The following is an 18,402-nucleotide window of genomic DNA, read 5'->3' as shown; positions in this document are numbered from 1 at the left end:
CGACAGTCCAGGAGGTCCCCCTGAAATTCTGAGTCCTCTTAAAGTTTTCCCTTCTCGCCCAAGTTTCCACAGACATGAGCCCATCTGTTGACTGTCCACTTGCCTCTTCCTTTCCTCTCTAGGAGTACTGATGTGGGTTTTCTCCCCCACACAATGCTGCTTCACCACCCCAGGGCATGTCACACAGGGGACCTTCTTCACCTGCTGCTGCTGCTGTCGCTTCAATAGTGTCTGACTCTGTGCAACCCCATAGATGGCAGCCCACCATGTTCCTCCGTCCCTGGGATTCTCCAGGCAAGAATACTGGAGTGGGTTGCCATTTCCTTCTCCAATGCATGCATGCATGCTAAGTCGCTTCAGTCGTGTCCGACTCTGTGCGACCCTATGGACAGCAGCCCATCAGGCTCCCCTGTCCACAGGATTTTCTACACAAGATTACTGGACTAGGTTGCCATTTCCTTCTCCACTTTTTCACCTAATGGACTCTAGTTCCTAGAGTGATTTTCACGTGGAATATTTCCCAATCTCTCTCTTTTTTTTCCCAATGGATTTTACTACAGCTCATAAATGGACATTCATTTCAGACACAGGACCTTCTTCACCCTTCTTCACCTAGTGGACCCTAATTCCTAGAGTGATTTTCACATGGAACATTGCCCAATCTCTCTCTCTCTCTCTCTCTTTTTTAATGGATTTTTACTACAGCTCATAAATGTACATTCACTTCGGGTATCCTGCTCTCCAAAAAATGAACCCCCGATTGAACTGAGAAGCTTTTTCCATGCTTGCATGCCTTCCAATGCTTGGAACCCTCTTGGAACTTATCACGTCACACTTAGATGTTCATGGGTCTGTCACGTCGTCTATTCTAAAGCTTCTTAAGGAAGGTGATGAGCAACATATTTTATTCATTCCTGTATTCCCTGTACCTCACTCAGGGCTGAGTGCCAGGCAGACATTCAGTTGTGAACTATCTCTGCTAGATCCGGGGCAGCAGGTGCATAGGTGAACATTCACTACTGTGCTCACTGGTCAAAGTTCAAATTCACGACCACCGCCATTAAGCGGACGTTCACTACTACTCAGTAATTATGTTTTCTCATCCCTTTTCTTTTCCCACTCCCCTAAATGACTATTTCAGAGTTTCTCATTTCTGCTCAGATCTCCTCCCCAACCCTCCCCTGTAGCTGATGACTCTGCTCTTTATTTTTTTGAGGAAATGGAAACAATCACAACAGTAGTTCTCCCAAGCTCCTATTGCCTTCTATCTGCATCAGCACAGATACATGCTGCCTTCCTTCCTGTTCACTCGGGGGAAATATCTGTGCTTCCAGCAAAGACCCATCTCTCTACTTGTAAAAGCATGTTCTTTCGTATATCCAAGAAATTGGCTCCAGCAATTCTCACTCCTTTCCTGTGACTCATCAGTTTCCCATCTCCAAGTGACACCTCCATTGTCACTGGCGTACTCGTATGCTCTTATTTTTCCCATCATAAAAGCCCTTCCTTGACCCCTTTCCCTGTTCCATTCTTCTCTGTCTCCAATGTCCTTGTGCCCACCTTTTTAGACCCACTGGCACATGAATGTATTGTTTGGGCTCTACATTCAGCTTTAACTTATGCTTTATTTGGACTGTTTTATTATATTTTCTTGTCTTCTTCTTTTCCTGTTTCTAAATTGACCAGAGTAATATGGATTTCAAGGGAAAAGGTCCACACACATAGTAATCTGAGTAGTGAGATTTATCATTTTGAATCACAAAAGCAAGAGTGTGGTGATAGATGGAGGTTAAAAGATACATTTGGGTTTCAGGAAGGAGAGAAAAACTGTGCAGAAGGAAAGTAACCAAAGAGGAATAACAAGGAGGTTGGCCAAGACCAAGAAACAGAGGAAAGAAAGGTAAGTAAGTTAAGTGGGTAACTAGGAAGGATTGCTAGAAAGTCAAGCAGAGCCAAGACAGTTTTCTCTCTGAGTCCAGCATCAACACTGCAAAAAACAATCTTTCCCACTCCCAAAAATATGCTTCTATTCTCTACTCTTACCATAGTACTATCCGTTCTTAAGAAATCTTGACATCTGTTCAGAGAGAGATCCTAATATGCTATTGAAGAAATTATTAATTAAGATATTGGCAAATCAACAAAATTTGGAAAACTTATTTTTTCAAGGAAAAAATGAATTCACCACCCCTCTAAAGGGGATAAAAGGTTTTAGGAAAGGATCTCTTCAACTTTGGGCTAACACTTCTCATATGGTTTCTAGCTCTAAATAATTCAAATTTCTTCCCATTCAGCTCAAGTCTGTGTTAGTTCCTTTGTGGATAAAAGAAAAAAACTGAGATAAGAATAGAGAGGAAGGAAATTAGCAAAACAATAAAACTCTCTGAGCTCCTTCCTAGGCTTGGCAAGCCGGGGTCAAGAGCATCAGGCAAAAGCCCTGCTTCACCCCTGTAGAGCAAGAGGCCTGCTGAATGCTTTGAACTACTTTTAGGACATCCTTCTGGTTTTCTGGCAGGCAGGCAGGCAGGCAGGGTCTGATAGGAGTTCTGAAAAATACCATCTTTTCATTTTTTTACTCCAAATATTCAGTGCATGGCTTGTATCAAGACCTAAGCATTGGAAATGGATTCTACCAGAGCAGCTAGGCAAAGAAGGGTCTGTTCCTCTTCAGATACAAGTGAGGGTAGTTTTCAGAGAAAGTTTCACTTGGACTCGTTAATCATTCCATTAATCATTCATTTAAAAATAAAGACAGGCTTAGCCAAAAGGCAGGGGAGGTGGAGCTCTTGGAGACTCTTAAAGAACTAAAGATCTCCAGTGTGTGACACGTAGTTTGCTTAACTTCCTAAAAGAATTTCCATAAACAGCATTCATTCCAATACAATCCCAGTGCAAGGATTTTTCTTTATTTCTGGAATGTGCTTACCACTACTATAAACATTATTATTAAAATAGTTTCCTTGCTCCTGCATGAAACTGCTTTTTTTTTTTCGCTTGTCCACACTCCAGCTTTGAAGTACTTTTTTAAATAAATATTTATATTGCAATGTATATACACAGAGCAAAATGTACACATAAAGCCTGGACTTAATAAAATTATCACAAAAAGAACACATCTGTGTAACCACCGTCACAGTCAAGGAGAGACTCTTATCTGGCACTTCAAAAGCTTTACTGTGGTCCTGCCCGGTTTATATCCTCACCTTTTCCTCAAAGGTGACCACTGTCCTGACAGCTTCAGTTTTAAAGACAGAACTCCCCTGGTGGTGGAGTGGTTAAGAATCCCCCTGACAGGGGGACTGGGATGGGGAATACATGTAAATCCATGGCTAATTCATTTCAATGTATAACCAAAACTACTGTAATGATGTAAAGTAATTAGCCTCCAACTAATAAAAATTTAAAAAAAAAAAAAAAAAAAGAATCCCCCTGATAATGCGGGGGACATGGGTTCGATCTCTGGTCCAGGAAGATCCCACATGGCCCAGGACAACTAAGCCGTGTGCTGCAACTACTGAGCCCTAGAGCTTGAAAGCTACAACTACTGAACCTGTGTGATGCAACTAATAAAGCCCACATGTTTAGAGCCCATACTCCACAACAAGAAAAGCCACTGGGATGAGAAGCCTACGCACCGCAACTTGAGACTAGCCTACATGCAGCAATGGAGACCTAGTGTAGCCAATAAATAAATGAAAAAAAAAATTAAAGATAGTTAGAAGAAAATTATTCTGATAGCTTTCTGACATGAATAAGCATGCTTGTCCCAAATGATCATTCTCTAATGAAGAGGTTGATGTGTTGCTTTTTTTTTCTTTTTTTCAACAAGGTCAATTTCCATGTCATCCTGCCCTCCGACCTAGTAGGAGAGTCACAGGAATACACAATGTGGAATATATCTCATCAGCCCCAGCCTAAGGGATTTGTGGAAAGGCCTTCTTTCCAGTGATGTTCAGAGAGTGCAGCTGGGTGGGGCAGAGAGTCCCTGAAATAATCCAACATTCCCTGCTCCCTGGTATTTATGCCCTTCTGTAATTCTCCTTCTTGACTGTAGGGAGGCTGACCCAGCGACTTGCTTCTACTGAACAGAATACTGTAAATGCGATGTGAGGTCTCTCCTGAGGCTGGGGTATGACCCACCCTGCTTGCCCACTCTCCCCACCTTACTCGCTCTGTAGAAAGTCAGCTTCTACTTGTGGGAGCTGCTCTATGAAAAGACTCACATGGGAAGGAACTGGGGGTGGCCTCCAGCCCATAGACAGTGAACAAATGAACAACTGAGACCGTCAGCCCAACAACCTGTAAGGAACTGAACTCTGCCATAAAAGAGCTTGAAAGCACACCTTCCCCCAGTGGAGGAATGTGGACAGCCCCAGCTGGTGCCTGGATTACAGCCTCATGAGAGACATGGAAGCAGAAACACTGAAGCAGGCCACTCCCAAACTCCTGACTCCCAGAAACTGTGAGACAATAAATGTCTAGTGCCTGGAGCTGCTATGTTTGGGGGTATTTCGTTGCCTAGTTAAAAGATTACTAAAACCTGGGAAGAAAAGAAAAATCTGTTGGATTCATCAATTCTGTGGCTATAGTGCATGAAGAACAAGAGGTCACAGAGAACCACAACTCTGCAAATAATGAGTTGGCCCAAAAAAGTTCATTCAGGTTTTTCAGTAACATCCTAAGAAAAACCCAATGAACTTTTTGGCCAACCCAGTACAACAGAATATAACATATTTGATTTTGAAATGAGTGCTAGTGATGTTTTTCATCATTAAATGCTAGGGAAATTTCTCGACATTTGGGCTTTCTTTCTATAAATAAAATACACCTTTGCCTTTTATTTTTCAGCCTCATTTTAGCAAGGCTTTTAGGGTGCTCAGGTTTTCTATGGATGAACAGGGGCATCTGACTAAGAGTCACTCAGTCATCTTTTGTAGTCTTGTCTTTTTACTTGCTGATATTTCTTCCTGGAAAGGGATTCATGTTCATAAGATACAAAAGGACATGTACAAAACAGAATTAAATTTCAGGTCTGCCAAGGCTTTTCAGAATCTCTACATCTTCTGCTAATTCAGAACTATTTTACAAAGTCCTCTGGCCTCCCCTTGTTTCTGCTGTCGTCTAAATGTGAAAGCAGGATGCTCTTGCTACAAAGAACCCTTTCAGTTACAGGAGGCCCTAGAAATAGCTCCAGTACATACAGTACACTGCCCCTTATTCTCATGATGAAATCCCCTGCTACCAGGAAGTATCTCTTTCCCACTGCCCTGCTCTCATGGTGTTTTGCAGCTTCAAATCCAACAGCTTGAAGTCACCCAAGTCTTTGCTGTCTCTAAAATGTAGACATTTTCTTCTGGATCTAGTATAGAAGAATGGCCTCCTTTAATGAATCAGGTGAAATCCCAAGATCTTATTAAATATTACTGTGTACTCCCACCAGTTGACTATCTCAGACTCTCTCTAACATTTATTATTCCAGGTAGAAGGGTATAAAAACAAATTACACATGATCCTTGCCATCTTGAAGCTTAATATTTGAGATTTTGTGCCAGAGTGAATGCAAAAATCAAGGTCTATTGTAAAAACCACATTCCCTAGGGCTTTAGGAATGTCAAGGGTCAACTCACCCTATAGAGACTGTATTAGCTTTACTGCCTTTCCCCACCTTCTAGCCACATAAACACACGGAAGTTAGCATGGATTGTTCCACAAACCTAGCATTTTCTCACCCCACATCCACAGAGTTCATCCACAGTCTGGAATTTCTTACCTTTAACGTGCTATTCAAAGTTCGTATTTTGTGGAGTTTCTCATTTATGGATGGATTCTTGCACCGCTTGACAAAGGACTTTCTCAGCTCCTTTTTGGTTGAAGGTCGTCGGTCCCCAAGAGGAGACAGACTAGCTTGCTCTAACGATTTGTAGAGCTTCTCCATTTCATCATCTTCAGATGCTTTTGTCTCGTCTATTAAAATAAAAAAACAACAATATGCCCAGTTAATCAAGGACAGAACATTTGACACTGTGGTCCTAAAACAAGATCCTCCTGACACCTTCATCTTAGACTTCCAGGCTCCACAATGGTGAGATGTACATTTTTATTGTCTAAGCCACTCAGTTGATGGCACTTAGTCACAACAGCCCATGTTCCCTTTGAAGGCTCTAGGGCAGGATCTATTCCAGGCCTCTCTCCCAGCTTTTGATGGTTCCTTGGCTTGTGGCAGCAGGACTCTTATCCTCACTTGGTGTCTTAGGGTGGGCGTGTCTGTGTGTCCCAATATCCCCTTTTATAGACACCAGTCATATTGATTAGGAGGACATCAATCTCTGATTTAGATGATATTTGGGCGAGACTCAGAGTTGACTTAAGAGTTTAAGACTTAGAGTTGATAATTGGAATGGATTCAGACTTTTGGAGATGTTGAGATGAATTCAGTTAGGACTTCAACACAGGGATTTTGGAAGGACAAAACTAATCCATAATAGTACACCCTCTGTGCTGCGGGCTCAGTTGCATCTGACTCCTAGTGGCCCCATGAACTGTAGCTCACCAGGATCCTCTGCCCATGGACTTTTCCAGGCAAAAATACTGGAGTGGATTGCCATTTCCTTCTCTAAGGGATCTTCCCCACACACGGCTCGAACCTGCATCTCTTGCATCTCCTGCACTGGCAGGCAAGTTCTTTATCACTAGCACTACCTGGGAAGTATATACTCTGTAGCCTCCAAAAATTCATGTCCCTCTCACAGGCAAAATACTTTCATTCATCCTAACATCGCCAAAAGTCTTAACCCACTTCCAACATCAACTTTAAGTCTCAAACTCTAAGTCAACTCTAAGTCTTGTCCAAATATCATCTAAATCAGAGTGGTGGGACTCAGGGGAAGATTCATCCTAGGGAAAATTTCCTCTTCACCTGTGAACATGTGAAATCAAACAAGTTCTCTGCTTCTCAAATACAATGGTGGGACAGGAAAACCTTTGCAAACCAATATACACCCTAAAGCATGAGAACCACTGTCTCAGATCCCTTTTTAATGTCCTTCCTAGAACTGCCCTTTGAAATAAGGAATCTGCCTGTGGTCTGTGGCTTTGAGCAGATAATAATCATTTCTTATGCCAGATGCCCCCATTCTCTTCCTTCCTGAGGCCTTGCCAGCCTCAGCCCAAATGCTTCCAGTGAAGTGACTCCACCCAGTATTCAGGGGGACCCTATATATTTAGGCAGTTCCATCACGCTGGCCACAGTCACTGATCTAGGGATGCATGTGGATCTCAGATCAGGCCGAAGGGGCCAAAGAGACTCAATTCTGAGACTTCGATTTGGAGTATCAGGCAATCAATCTCCCTGTTTTCCTAAACTGAGTGATGTGATGATGTGACCTGGAAGATTCCAGGAATCATGCCAAAAGTCATGAAAATGGAGCAAATCCCATAGGATACAAATGAGACATGGATCTTGATGATACTGTTAGTGTCCTCTGAGCTCCTGGGAGCCAATCCATTGTCTTTGTTAAGATACTCTGGATGTTATTTTCAGTCATATGCAAGTGAAAGAGTCTCAGATGATATAGAAATTTACTCAAAGAAAATCATCTCCTGCCACTGCTTTAATTTCTTACTAAGAACTTCAGTCCTTTGTTTACTTTGGTCTCTGAAACAGTCTTGGGAAAGACAGACAGTAAGACTCTTTTCTACCATGCAGTTCTTAGTTTTCTCTATGTACGCAGGAACTTAATGCTATTTGGTTCCCATCCTGAGAACAAGATTGATAGAGGATCATATAGAAAGCACGGCCTTAGGAGAACTGAAAAACAGTCTCTCCAAAGGGGATAAAAAATCATACAATAGTAGTCTAGGAGCATCAAAATTAAGCACTCTCACTTCCTTCACAGTTTACTCTTGTAAAATTAAGTGTCTTTAGGCAACATTTTTCCCCCCTTGTACTACCAGAAAGTCCATAAGCATGCATAGTACTCTTTCATAAAATGGAGAGAAAAGATGTTGGGTTAACTTTGCAATTAAATATAGTAATGTCAATAAACTTTTTTGTTTTCTATCAAAACAATATCAAAAAAGGAGGGAAATATTCAAAACTACATTTGAACACAGACTTTTTGGCTCAGTTGGTGCAGATATCAAAAGTAGGCTTTTGTCAATAAGCACATGAAAATATGCTCAATATCATTAGTCATTAGAGAAATGCAAATCAAAACCACAATGAGATACTATTTCACACTCACCAGGATGGATAAATTAGAAAAGACATAAGTGTGGAGAAACTGGAACATTAAAGTCCTTGGTGGGAACGTAAAATGGACCCACCACTTTGGGAAACAATCTGGTAGTTTCTCAAAATTCTAACTGTGGAGTTACCATGTGTGTGTGTGCTAAACTGCTTCAGTCATGTCTGACTCTTTGAAACCCTATGGACTGTAGCCCACCAGGCTCTTCTGTCCACAGGATTGTCCAGGCAAGCATATTGGAATGGGTTGCCATGCCCTCTTCCAGGGGATCTTCCTGACCCAGGGATCAAACCCATGTCTCCTGTGTCTATTGCATTGCAAATAGATTCTTTACTGTGAGCCATCATATGACCCATCAATTCCATTTCTAACTATGTATTCAAGAAAATTAAAAACATACATTAACACAAAACTTGTGCATGAATGTCATGAAAGATACACACAAAAGGTGCAACAGTGTAAGTAAATGTTCATCAGTTGCTGCAATACAGTACAGGCATGGAATGGAGTATTAGTCATGAAAAGAAATGAAGTACTGACACATACTAAAACATGGCTGAACTGCGAAAAATTATATGAAGTCAAAGGACCCAGTCACAAAAGGCTCATACCGTATTGTCCATTTATAATAAAATTTCAAGAATAAACAAATCCATAGATATAGAAAGTAGATTAGTGGTTGCCTGGAGCTGAGGAGGGGACAAAGCAGGAATGACAGCTCATGTGTATGGGGTTTTCCTGGGTGTGGTGTGATCCACACTTCACACTGGATTGTGGAGCTGCATATCTCTATGAACATCCTAAAAACCACTGAACTGTTTTTTATGTGTGAATTTTATGGTATGTGTAGGAAGCCACCTGCCAATGAGAAGACGCAAGAGACACAGTTTCAGTCCCAGGGTCAGGAAGATCCCCTGGAGAAGGAAATGGCAACCCACTCCAGTACTCTTGCCTGAAAAATTTCATAGACAGAGGAGCCTGGTGGGCTACAGTCCATGCAGTCGCAAAGAGTCGGACACAACTGAGCAACTGAACAACCATGTATATGTGAAGTATATCTCAATAAAGCTGTTAAAAATTAGGTTTTAATAAGATTATCATGATAACTGATGACATTTGCATAGGAAAGATACTAAGTTTGGTAACAGTCCTGGAGTTAAGCTGGAGACATTAGAAAGTGTTAAGAAATTGAAATTAAAAGACATCTGACTCCTAGAGGGTAACTTTAGCATTGAGGAGTCCATGAGTTTTCAGACCCACAAGATCACAAGAATTTTATACATCTTTTTTCTTTTACAGATAGGGAGGCAGAACTCTACTTCAAATAAAGTCTGAATATATAGCTTTTAGGGCTTCCTTGGTGAGTCAGACAGTTAAGAATCTGCCTGCCATGAAGGAGACCCGGGTTCAAACTCTGGATTGGGAAGATCCCATGAAGAAGGGAATGGCTACCCACTCCAGTATTCTTGCCTGGAGAATTCCATGGACAGAGGAGCATGATGGGCTACAGTTCATGGAGTTGTGAACAGTCAGACAGCACTGAGCGACTAACACTTTCACTTACTTTTTTCATATAGCTTTTAATACCACAGTATTTTTAAAATAATATATATTTAACAAACTGTAAGAAATCAGAAAAATAAGTATACAACAGAAAAAAACAGAAGGTTTATTTTCTCTGTGTGCACCAAGATGCTCAGTTGTGCTGCTAAAGATTGTGATAGAAAATAAAATTATTTTTGACTAGCATGTTAATTTGTAATTATGCCAGAGTAAAAATGATTATAAGATCTTATATCTAATTTGACAGACAATAAATCAGTAAGGATGAAAATAAGCTTTAGGATCTTGGAATAATATGGTATAAAGTACATTCCCTAAATGAACAAGAAAACGGCTTATTTGGATAATCTTATAATATTTAATACATTTTTATGAATATATATTACCTTTAAGTAAAAAAAAAATCACACGTTATCTCCCTCACCCCCCACCCCCACGCCCATTTCCTTCTCTAAATTAAACTCCAGGGCACTAGCCATGAGGATGTGTGTGTGAGTGTCTATGTACGTGTGTAACTTGCTCCTCCTAAAACTAGTGGACCTTTCAAATTAATATGCAGGTAAAGTGGACCTTTTGTAATTACAAAAAGTTAATACAATTTACCTAAAATATGACCAAGCAATGTTCGAAAAACAAACACTTTCTCATTGGGATTCACTTAGAAATTGGAGATAGTAGTAAAGAGTGAGTATATTCATAAAAAATTTTAAGCTGCTGGAAAAATGGAGAAAAATGAATTCAGATTACCATTATGTTCTACCTCTCATTTCTTCATCCCTCCTCAAAAGAAACCTGAGACTAGAAGACTATATATCTGACCTCTAATTACCTGATTCCAGAATCACTCACAAAGGTAAAGTTGAGAAGATAATAAATGATGATGTTAAGAGTCAAGAAAATACCCTGATTGCTTCTTTTGCATAATAATGTGTGGAATACACAACATATTACTAGATATTCAGGGGTAAGACCTGTGACCCAGCCTTGTCCATGACCTAGATGGGGATTTTACACTAGTTTACTGTTGCTAATGGCTGGTGCCTAGGTCTTCATAGAACCATAAATAGAAGATCCAATAAAATTGGAAGCAGATGATAAGTAGGAGCATAGGACAAAAAAGGACCCAAAGGGTACAAGCATATCAAAGAGAGCTTACGCCCGACCTCAAAGCAGAAATGAAAGTCCTTACTAATCATTACATGAAGACTAGCATTGCTTGGCTAATCTTACAGGGCTACCCCCACACCTTTCAAAGGCTTTTCAATAAAGTAGTGTTTTTTTTTATCTCCTTTTCATCTTTTTTTATGTAAATATTTTTCTAAATTCTAATTTCATATTAGAAAACACTAGATTATTCCCTTATTTTACCAGATTATAAAAAGAGCAAAATAACAGAAAATGATTGGCAGGAAGGGCATTTGGTCTCTCTCCCACTGTAAAAAGAAGCCAAGTTCATTATCTTCACCTCCTTTGTCTTCTGTGGCAAAATAAAATGAATTTTGTCTGACAATCAAGTGTTTCCCATGCAACTGCTATCCTTCCTCTCAAGTGCGTATTTTATTCTTCTTACATAAAATAACAGGACTTTAATTTCCTTCTTCTCATAAGGCACACTGTAGTCTCTCATCAAGCCTCACAAGTTCCTGCCGAGGAAGATGAAAACTATTTTTACATTACAGATGAGAAAAAATGTGGAGATTCTTGAAAAACAGCATGCAATCCAATCTTTCCAAAATGCAAATCGGTGCAAAATTAGGAACAAGAGTTCAGTTCCACGCTGTGCAGGCTTGTGCACTTCTGGATGAGTTTCCTCCAACTTTAAGAAGCAATCACCTAGGGATCTTGTTAAAATGCAGCTTCTGCTTCAGTCCAGGACAGCAGGCACTGAGATTCAAATTTTTAACGAGCTCCTCAGTGATGTCAGAACGGCTGGTTCCTGGACATCCTTTGAGTAGCAAGGCTGGGTTGCTTCCCAACAGCTAGTCACACAAAACCTGTCTCAGTTCATCGGAAGAGAAAGGGGCTGAAATTACAACCAGAAAGTTGGGACTCATCCAGAAAGCAGCATCTCTTTCTCTGCACCATAGCTTAATTTAAAAAAAAAAAAAAAATCTGGCTTGCTCAAAGGAGGATCCCGAATCCTTGCTCTAAAGCATCATTATCTCATACATTGAATTGGTAGGAATTTGAGGTTAATGTTAGCCACCCTTTACTTCTGTTGGACTCACTCAGAATGTCTGAAGGGGTCAGACATAAAACATTCTCCAAATTTAGGTTAATAATCTAATGATTTAGACTCAAGAAAGGGATGGTATTTTTTCTTAGCAAGATCTTTCTTGTTGACATGAACAAAAGACAAAACAACACTTTTAACGAATAGTTACTAGTTCCTTCCTTTCCAAGAGGATGCCAAACGCATGCACTCCTCTCTTGCCACCTCCCACGTACTCAGCCTATTGTGTGCTTCTGACGGGACACACACGCTCCAGTAAGTCTGGAATTTGGTTGTCGACAACACTGTATGAAGATTATCTCTTTAAATGCTGCACTGTCAACTTGGCCTCCCCCACTATCTTATTTTTGGTGCTTCCTTGAGCTTTCTAGACTGTGGGCTTTTTATTTTCTGTTCAGAACATAAAAGCCAACTTCAGGAGACAAGAGGGGAATTCACACCTCCTATTTCATATCAGAATTTGAAAGGGAAACTTTTTGAGGTTGGAAAAATCTAAATGATCTCCCAAGGAAGACAGTCATTCCTAAATATGAAACACTTTAAAAAGTTTACATAGAAAACAGTATTTCCTGTTTCATATGCAGTGTTCTAAGTACTTGAGAAAAGAAAGACGATGGAAGTTACTTGTTACAAAGAGAAGATATAACTACACAGTCATTTGGACATTCAGGCTTTAAGACTTAACAAATGTCATTCACTTTAGCACCTGACAGGCTTCCCTGGTGGCTCAGAGGTAAAGAATCCTGCTCCATATGTAGATGTGGATGCGATCCCTGGGTCGGGAAGATCCCCTGGAGAAAGAAATGGCAACCCACTGCAGTATTCTTGCCTGGAGAATCCCATGGACAGAGGAGCCTGGAAGGCTGTAGTCCATGGGGTTTCAAAGAGTTGGACACGATTTAGTGACTAAACAACAATAGCACCTGATGCAAAGAGATTAAAAGCATTTTACAGGCCTCCTCTAATTAATGATTCTGACAGCTCTACATAATGACAGTCAAATTTCGAATTACAATAACACACAAATTTAATTTATGCAACTAAGATAAATCTGGACAATTCATCTTACTCATAAGGATACTACTAACCAAGAATATTAGCATAGTATAATTTTAGAGACAAATTGACTATTTATCTCTGCTGTTGTTGACGCTGGTGGAAACAGCTTTCACGTACTGAATTTTTAACTGTGTAACAGGCAGTTAACTACTATAACAACATTATCTTAATACCTTTGTAACAACCCTACAAGGAAGTGTTATTAATCCTGATATAAAGGAGAGAATGTCAAGACACAGAAAGATTAAAAACTTTGACAAAATTCACAAAGAAACAAATCTAAGTTCTGACCCAAAGCTCATTGCCTTAAACACTATGCTTCATGCTATAAAAATATTTGATACACTATCCTTGAATGAAATTCAAGGAAGAGGATTTCAAGTCAGATAATGCATAGTCATCAAGATGGTAGCAGGCAAGACCAAGGCTCAGATCTCTGGCCCCTCAACTTTTTCTTCCAAGGGAAAAGTCTCCACCCAGAGCCTCTGCTTCTGAGGTGCCCAGGTTTTATACCTTAAATTCTGTTCTCACAGGGCACTCAGTCCTAGGAGACAAAATTCATAAGCTGGTCAGCAACTTAAGACACAGGCTGGAGAATCAGGTTCTCTGCTTGGGCATTTGAACCAGGCACCTGGGGATAATGAACCAATTCACATCAGGAGCTATCAGGGTAGGCTGGACCCCCAAAACAACAAAGGTATAAGGGCACAGAAATGGAGAATGCAAAGTCGGGGTCTAAAAAATTGATGGCAGGTAAAGGAAATGCTATAAGAAAAAAATCAAACAGATTGAGAGAAAGTCAGAGACAGCATCCGAGTATAAACCAAGGATGATCTTGTGTTCCTGTAACTCTGAGACTAATTTTACTTTGGTTTCTCATTTCCTATATTTGATTTACCTTCTCTACCAGTCAGATATCTATGAATACTTTCTCATGGATATTTGATCTTTCTATTAAGCAAGATAACTGAGCACCCCTATACTATATGATTGCTTTTATTGATAAGAATAAACCTAGTCCATGGGGAGACCCTCAGTGTTTGCTGTTCTTTTGTTTTATTATTATTGCCTGCGTGGCAGTGATTTTCAGAAATAACCTGAGGTTGAACTCATTACCCAAGATTCTAATAAGTAGCTTTTTACATTTTTAAAACAAAGATTCCATTTGTTTTTAAAACATCTTCTTCCAATCATAAGAGCATTGGATTAGGTGAAATAGTTAATGCAGACAAAAAATTTCTACATCTGCTCATACTCTAAGCAGACAAAAAGCATCAGCATGCACATAAAACTGGTATTTGGTCAAGCTTTGGGTAATTGCTAAATTCTAAATTTGGCTCATTTATGTCACTTTCCTGGGATGTCATGCATCCTCTAGTTATGTGTATATCTTCATTAAAAATGCATTCTATTCAAAATGATTCCCACATTCAACTTGCTGTACTTCTACTTGACAATTTATTTGCATAAATTGGGTATTAATCTTATTACTGATTGAGGAGGCCATGGCAACCCACTCAGTATTCTTGCCTGGAAAATCTCACGGACAGAGGAGTCTGGTTCATGGGGGCTACAGTTCATGGGGTCACAAAGAGTCAGACACAACTTATCACACACACTTATTACTGATTATTCAGCTTGTCAGCATCCAGGGTATGGTCACTTCATTCATGGAGTAAGTATAACTGTCTCACACTGTCAACATAATATAAGTAGAAAAAGACAATGTGAGTCATCATCACACAGGCATGAGTCATGGGCCAAATAACCTTTCATAAAAGAAAAGAAACAGTGCAGAATAAAACTGAGCTAAGATGAACATTCCATTAACCTCATCATCTCTTTCCCAGCTTTGCTTTGTGGAAAGACTCAGTGAAGAGTCTGAAGACCTCTGGATCTACCAATGTGGAAAGGCAATAGAATGCAATTAACATCATGTATTGTTTAAACAGCTTACTCTGTGGAAGAAGATGTCTAAAAGAGTATAACTTTAGTATAAAATTCTAGCAACTACAATTTTAATTGCATACCAACTGTAAAATATTTCTCTCATTGTCTAAATAAAAAGAAGGCTATAATACATGCTGTCTGCTTATTTCTGGGCTCAGTTATTAACCTTTAAGAATCTTTTCTAGGATAAAAGCCTCTTTCTCCAGCAAACACATCTTGAGACTGAGACTTAATCTAAAATCCTAACTCCTATCACAGACCTTGTTGAAACTTCAATCCCTGTCATATTAATAAAAGCATCCTGAACCATATTTCGGACATAGGAATTTTAGCACTTTTCTTTTTTAATTTGCAGATAAAAAATAATAATTTTTAGAAATCAGAAAAGTGGAAAGCTACCTCTTTTCCATCACAGAAACACATACGTAAAACACACACACACACAGAAATACACAACCTGATTACTCAACATGTCATCGCAAACGCAAGCAAAAACTGGGTTGCTGTTTCCATAGCAATGACTTTCTGTGGCTTAACTCTGCTGGGAATTTGACCAAATCCCCAGCAGTAGGAGAAAAGCATCAGCAAACATTCTGTACCATATGGCAAATGCCAACAAATCAATGAGGGGAAAAATAGTTTTTTTTTCTCTTCCTTTCTACCCAAAGGAATACCTTTGTGTGCAGCTGTTTGAAGAAGCACCCAGATTTCATTGGTCACTGTGCACCTAACTCAAAATGTTAAAATACCTGGTTTCTTCCTCTGGAGATTAAAAGAACTGTTGATACTCAGCCAGGCTCTGTAGCATACACATGCCCAGAATGACATTAGAGACGGACAAGAACTGCAGGCATCTTCCCATGACTATCAGATCATTCGTCCTAAAGGAAAACGCAGTCTGCAGAGTTACCTCTCGAGAATGAACGAGAATGGAATTTTATTCTCATTTGCTTCTGAAGCCATCCTCATCCTAGATGTTGTGTGTGTGTACATGTGTGCAAGTTTGTGCATGCGTGAAACTTCTAAGTCCTACCAATGGTCCAATGATTAAAGTAAGAGTTGGTAACAGGAAAAAGTAAATATGGTCCTTTTCATTATTTTCTTTAGTTCCCCCATCCTGTATCTGGAAGGATCTTCTAGATAACAAGTTAGAAGCAATCTAGTTCAAGATGCTTAAATTCCCTCTTTAGTATATCTTCATAAGACCAAAAATTGTAATCAACACATAATATGCAATTAATACCCAATGAAAATGGTTGTCTCAGAAAGAGTAAACACCTTCATCAATAAGGAACGCATTACTTTCCAAAGAGCCTGTTCAACTTTGAACAATTCTCAATGTTAAAAAGAAGTTTCTAATGTTGAATTGAAAATTATTTCCTTTTTATGTGAATCATTGGCCTCAAAATTTACATCAATTTCAAACTTTCACAGAGGTGCAAATTAAATCCAGTACATTCATATGACAGCACCTCCCAAAGCTGAGGCCAGCCTGAGTCTCCTGCCTTCTATTGTGTACAGTCCAATATTAACCCATCACCCCTTACTCATCAGTGGTGCTATTTCCATTCTCCCCCCTACCCAACCTCATTCACCTCTAGGAGCAGGTTATTTTGGCAATAACTTTATTTACTAATGTAAAGTAGATCATTAGCATTAATTAAGGGTATCCAACAAAAATGCCATCAGATGGGGACCTCCCAGAGATTAAGACTCCAGACTTCCAATGCAGGGAGTATGGGTTCGATCCCTAAAAGTGAAAGTGTTAGTCGCTCAGTCATGTCTGACTCTTTGCGACCCCATGGACTGTAGCCCACCAGGCTCCTCTGTCCATGGGATTCTCCAGGCAGGAATACTGGAGTGGGTTGCCATGCCCTTCTCCAGGGGATCCTCCCAACTCAGGGATCAAATGATGGTTTCCTGCATTGCAAGCGGACTCCTTAACATCTGAGTCACAAGGGAAGTCAAGGAAATAAGATCCCACATGCCTTAGGGCCATGGCCAGAAAACTAAACAAATTAACAAAATAAAATAGCCTATTCTCAAGCTTTCCTGAAAATATAATGCCATCAGGGGCCTGGCAAGTAATTCAACTGTGTGAAGCATCTTCAAATAAGGCTATAGGGAGTAATGACACCTGTGGTGACTTGGAGGAGTTCCCAGCCTGAGAATCCAAATAAAGGCTACACACACACACACACACACACACACACACACACACACGCACACACTCACACACCAAGGTCTGTAGAGTTCTAATCCTTGGCCTAAGTTATTCTGATGTGCAGTGCTGTGTTAAGCAGCTTCAGTTGTGTCCAACTCTTTGCACCCCATGGACTGTAGCCCACCAGTCTCCTCTGTCCATGGAATTCTCCAGGGAAGAATACTGGAGTGGGGTGCCTCTTCCTTCTCCAAAATTACTCTGATACCAAATATCAAATTAATAGGGTACCTATGAAAATTTGAGAACTTAAACAGCTGTCCTTGATGAAGCTGGGGGAGGGGGCGAAGCAGTCATTTACACCATCAGATCACCGTGGCTGGCGATCCTGGAAATTTAGCCAGTCAACTCATCATTCTCTCATTTTTAAGTATCTTCTATCAGGTCCGCTTGTTTGACAGTGGAATGAACAAGGCACAGACCATCAGGAACAACCCATCATGACTGAAAACTAATCATTGTTTTAAAGTTAGTCTGGATAAAAGATAAGGACCAATCACCATGGAGTATTGAGAAGTATTAGATAGCATCACCAACTCAATGGACATGAACTTGAGGAAACTCCAGGAGACAGTGGAGGACAGGGAAGCCTGGCGTGCTGTGGTCCAAGGGGTCGCAAAGAATCGGATGCGACTTGGAGGCTTAACAACAACATTAAGAAGGCCCACACTCTTCATTTCTACACTCCAGTAACTCCTTCTTTTGCTAGGACTTAAAATGATTTTTTTTTCTTTTTTTAACACATAAGCTGTGCTCTCCTTGGGTTTTAAAGTTCTAGTGATGCCCTCCGTAGTACACTCAGATTGTCTCTTTCTGTTAAGCACATGGGCAGGCACATCAGGAGCCGACTCGCTTAGGACCCAGCCCTCATCTGTGGCGATAGCTCAGGGAAGGTGGTTGCTCTGTGCATGTTTCGAACCAAGGAGGTGATGTCATCTACAAAACGCTGAGCTAGTCACCACAAGCTCCAGAGCAGAGGACATGGGACCAAACAAAACAAAAACAACCTATGGCTGATTCATGATGAAGTTTGACAGAAAACAAGAAAAATCTGTAAAGCAATTATCCTTCAAAAAATAATAATGAATTAAATAACAAAGAAAACTCAAACTTTTATCTCAGATTGGTGA

At 40.1% G+C, this 18,402-nt stretch overlaps 1 protein-coding gene across 2 annotated transcripts in view; it reads right to left on the bottom strand.

Moving 5' to 3' along the window:
- The window catches only part of IPCEF1 (interaction protein for cytohesin exchange factors 1), a 161,966-nt gene that overhangs the window by 6,688 nt on the left and 136,876 nt on the right, over positions 1-18,402 (bottom strand). For both annotated transcript variants that reach the window (XM_070461400.1, XM_020878005.2), the window contains one exon: positions 5,771-5,964. In XM_070461400.1, coding sequence (XP_070317501.1) covers positions 5,771-5,964 — 194 coding nt within the window. The remainder of the gene's footprint in view (positions 1-5,770; positions 5,965-18,402) is intronic.

The sequence above is a fragment of the Odocoileus virginianus genome, chromosome 34 (assembly GCF_023699985.2).
Source record: "Odocoileus virginianus isolate 20LAN1187 ecotype Illinois chromosome 34, Ovbor_1.2, whole genome shotgun sequence".
NCBI classification, from domain to species: Eukaryota; Metazoa; Chordata; class Mammalia; order Artiodactyla; family Cervidae; genus Odocoileus; species Odocoileus virginianus.
This window is presented reverse-complemented; position numbering and strand designations above follow the sequence as displayed.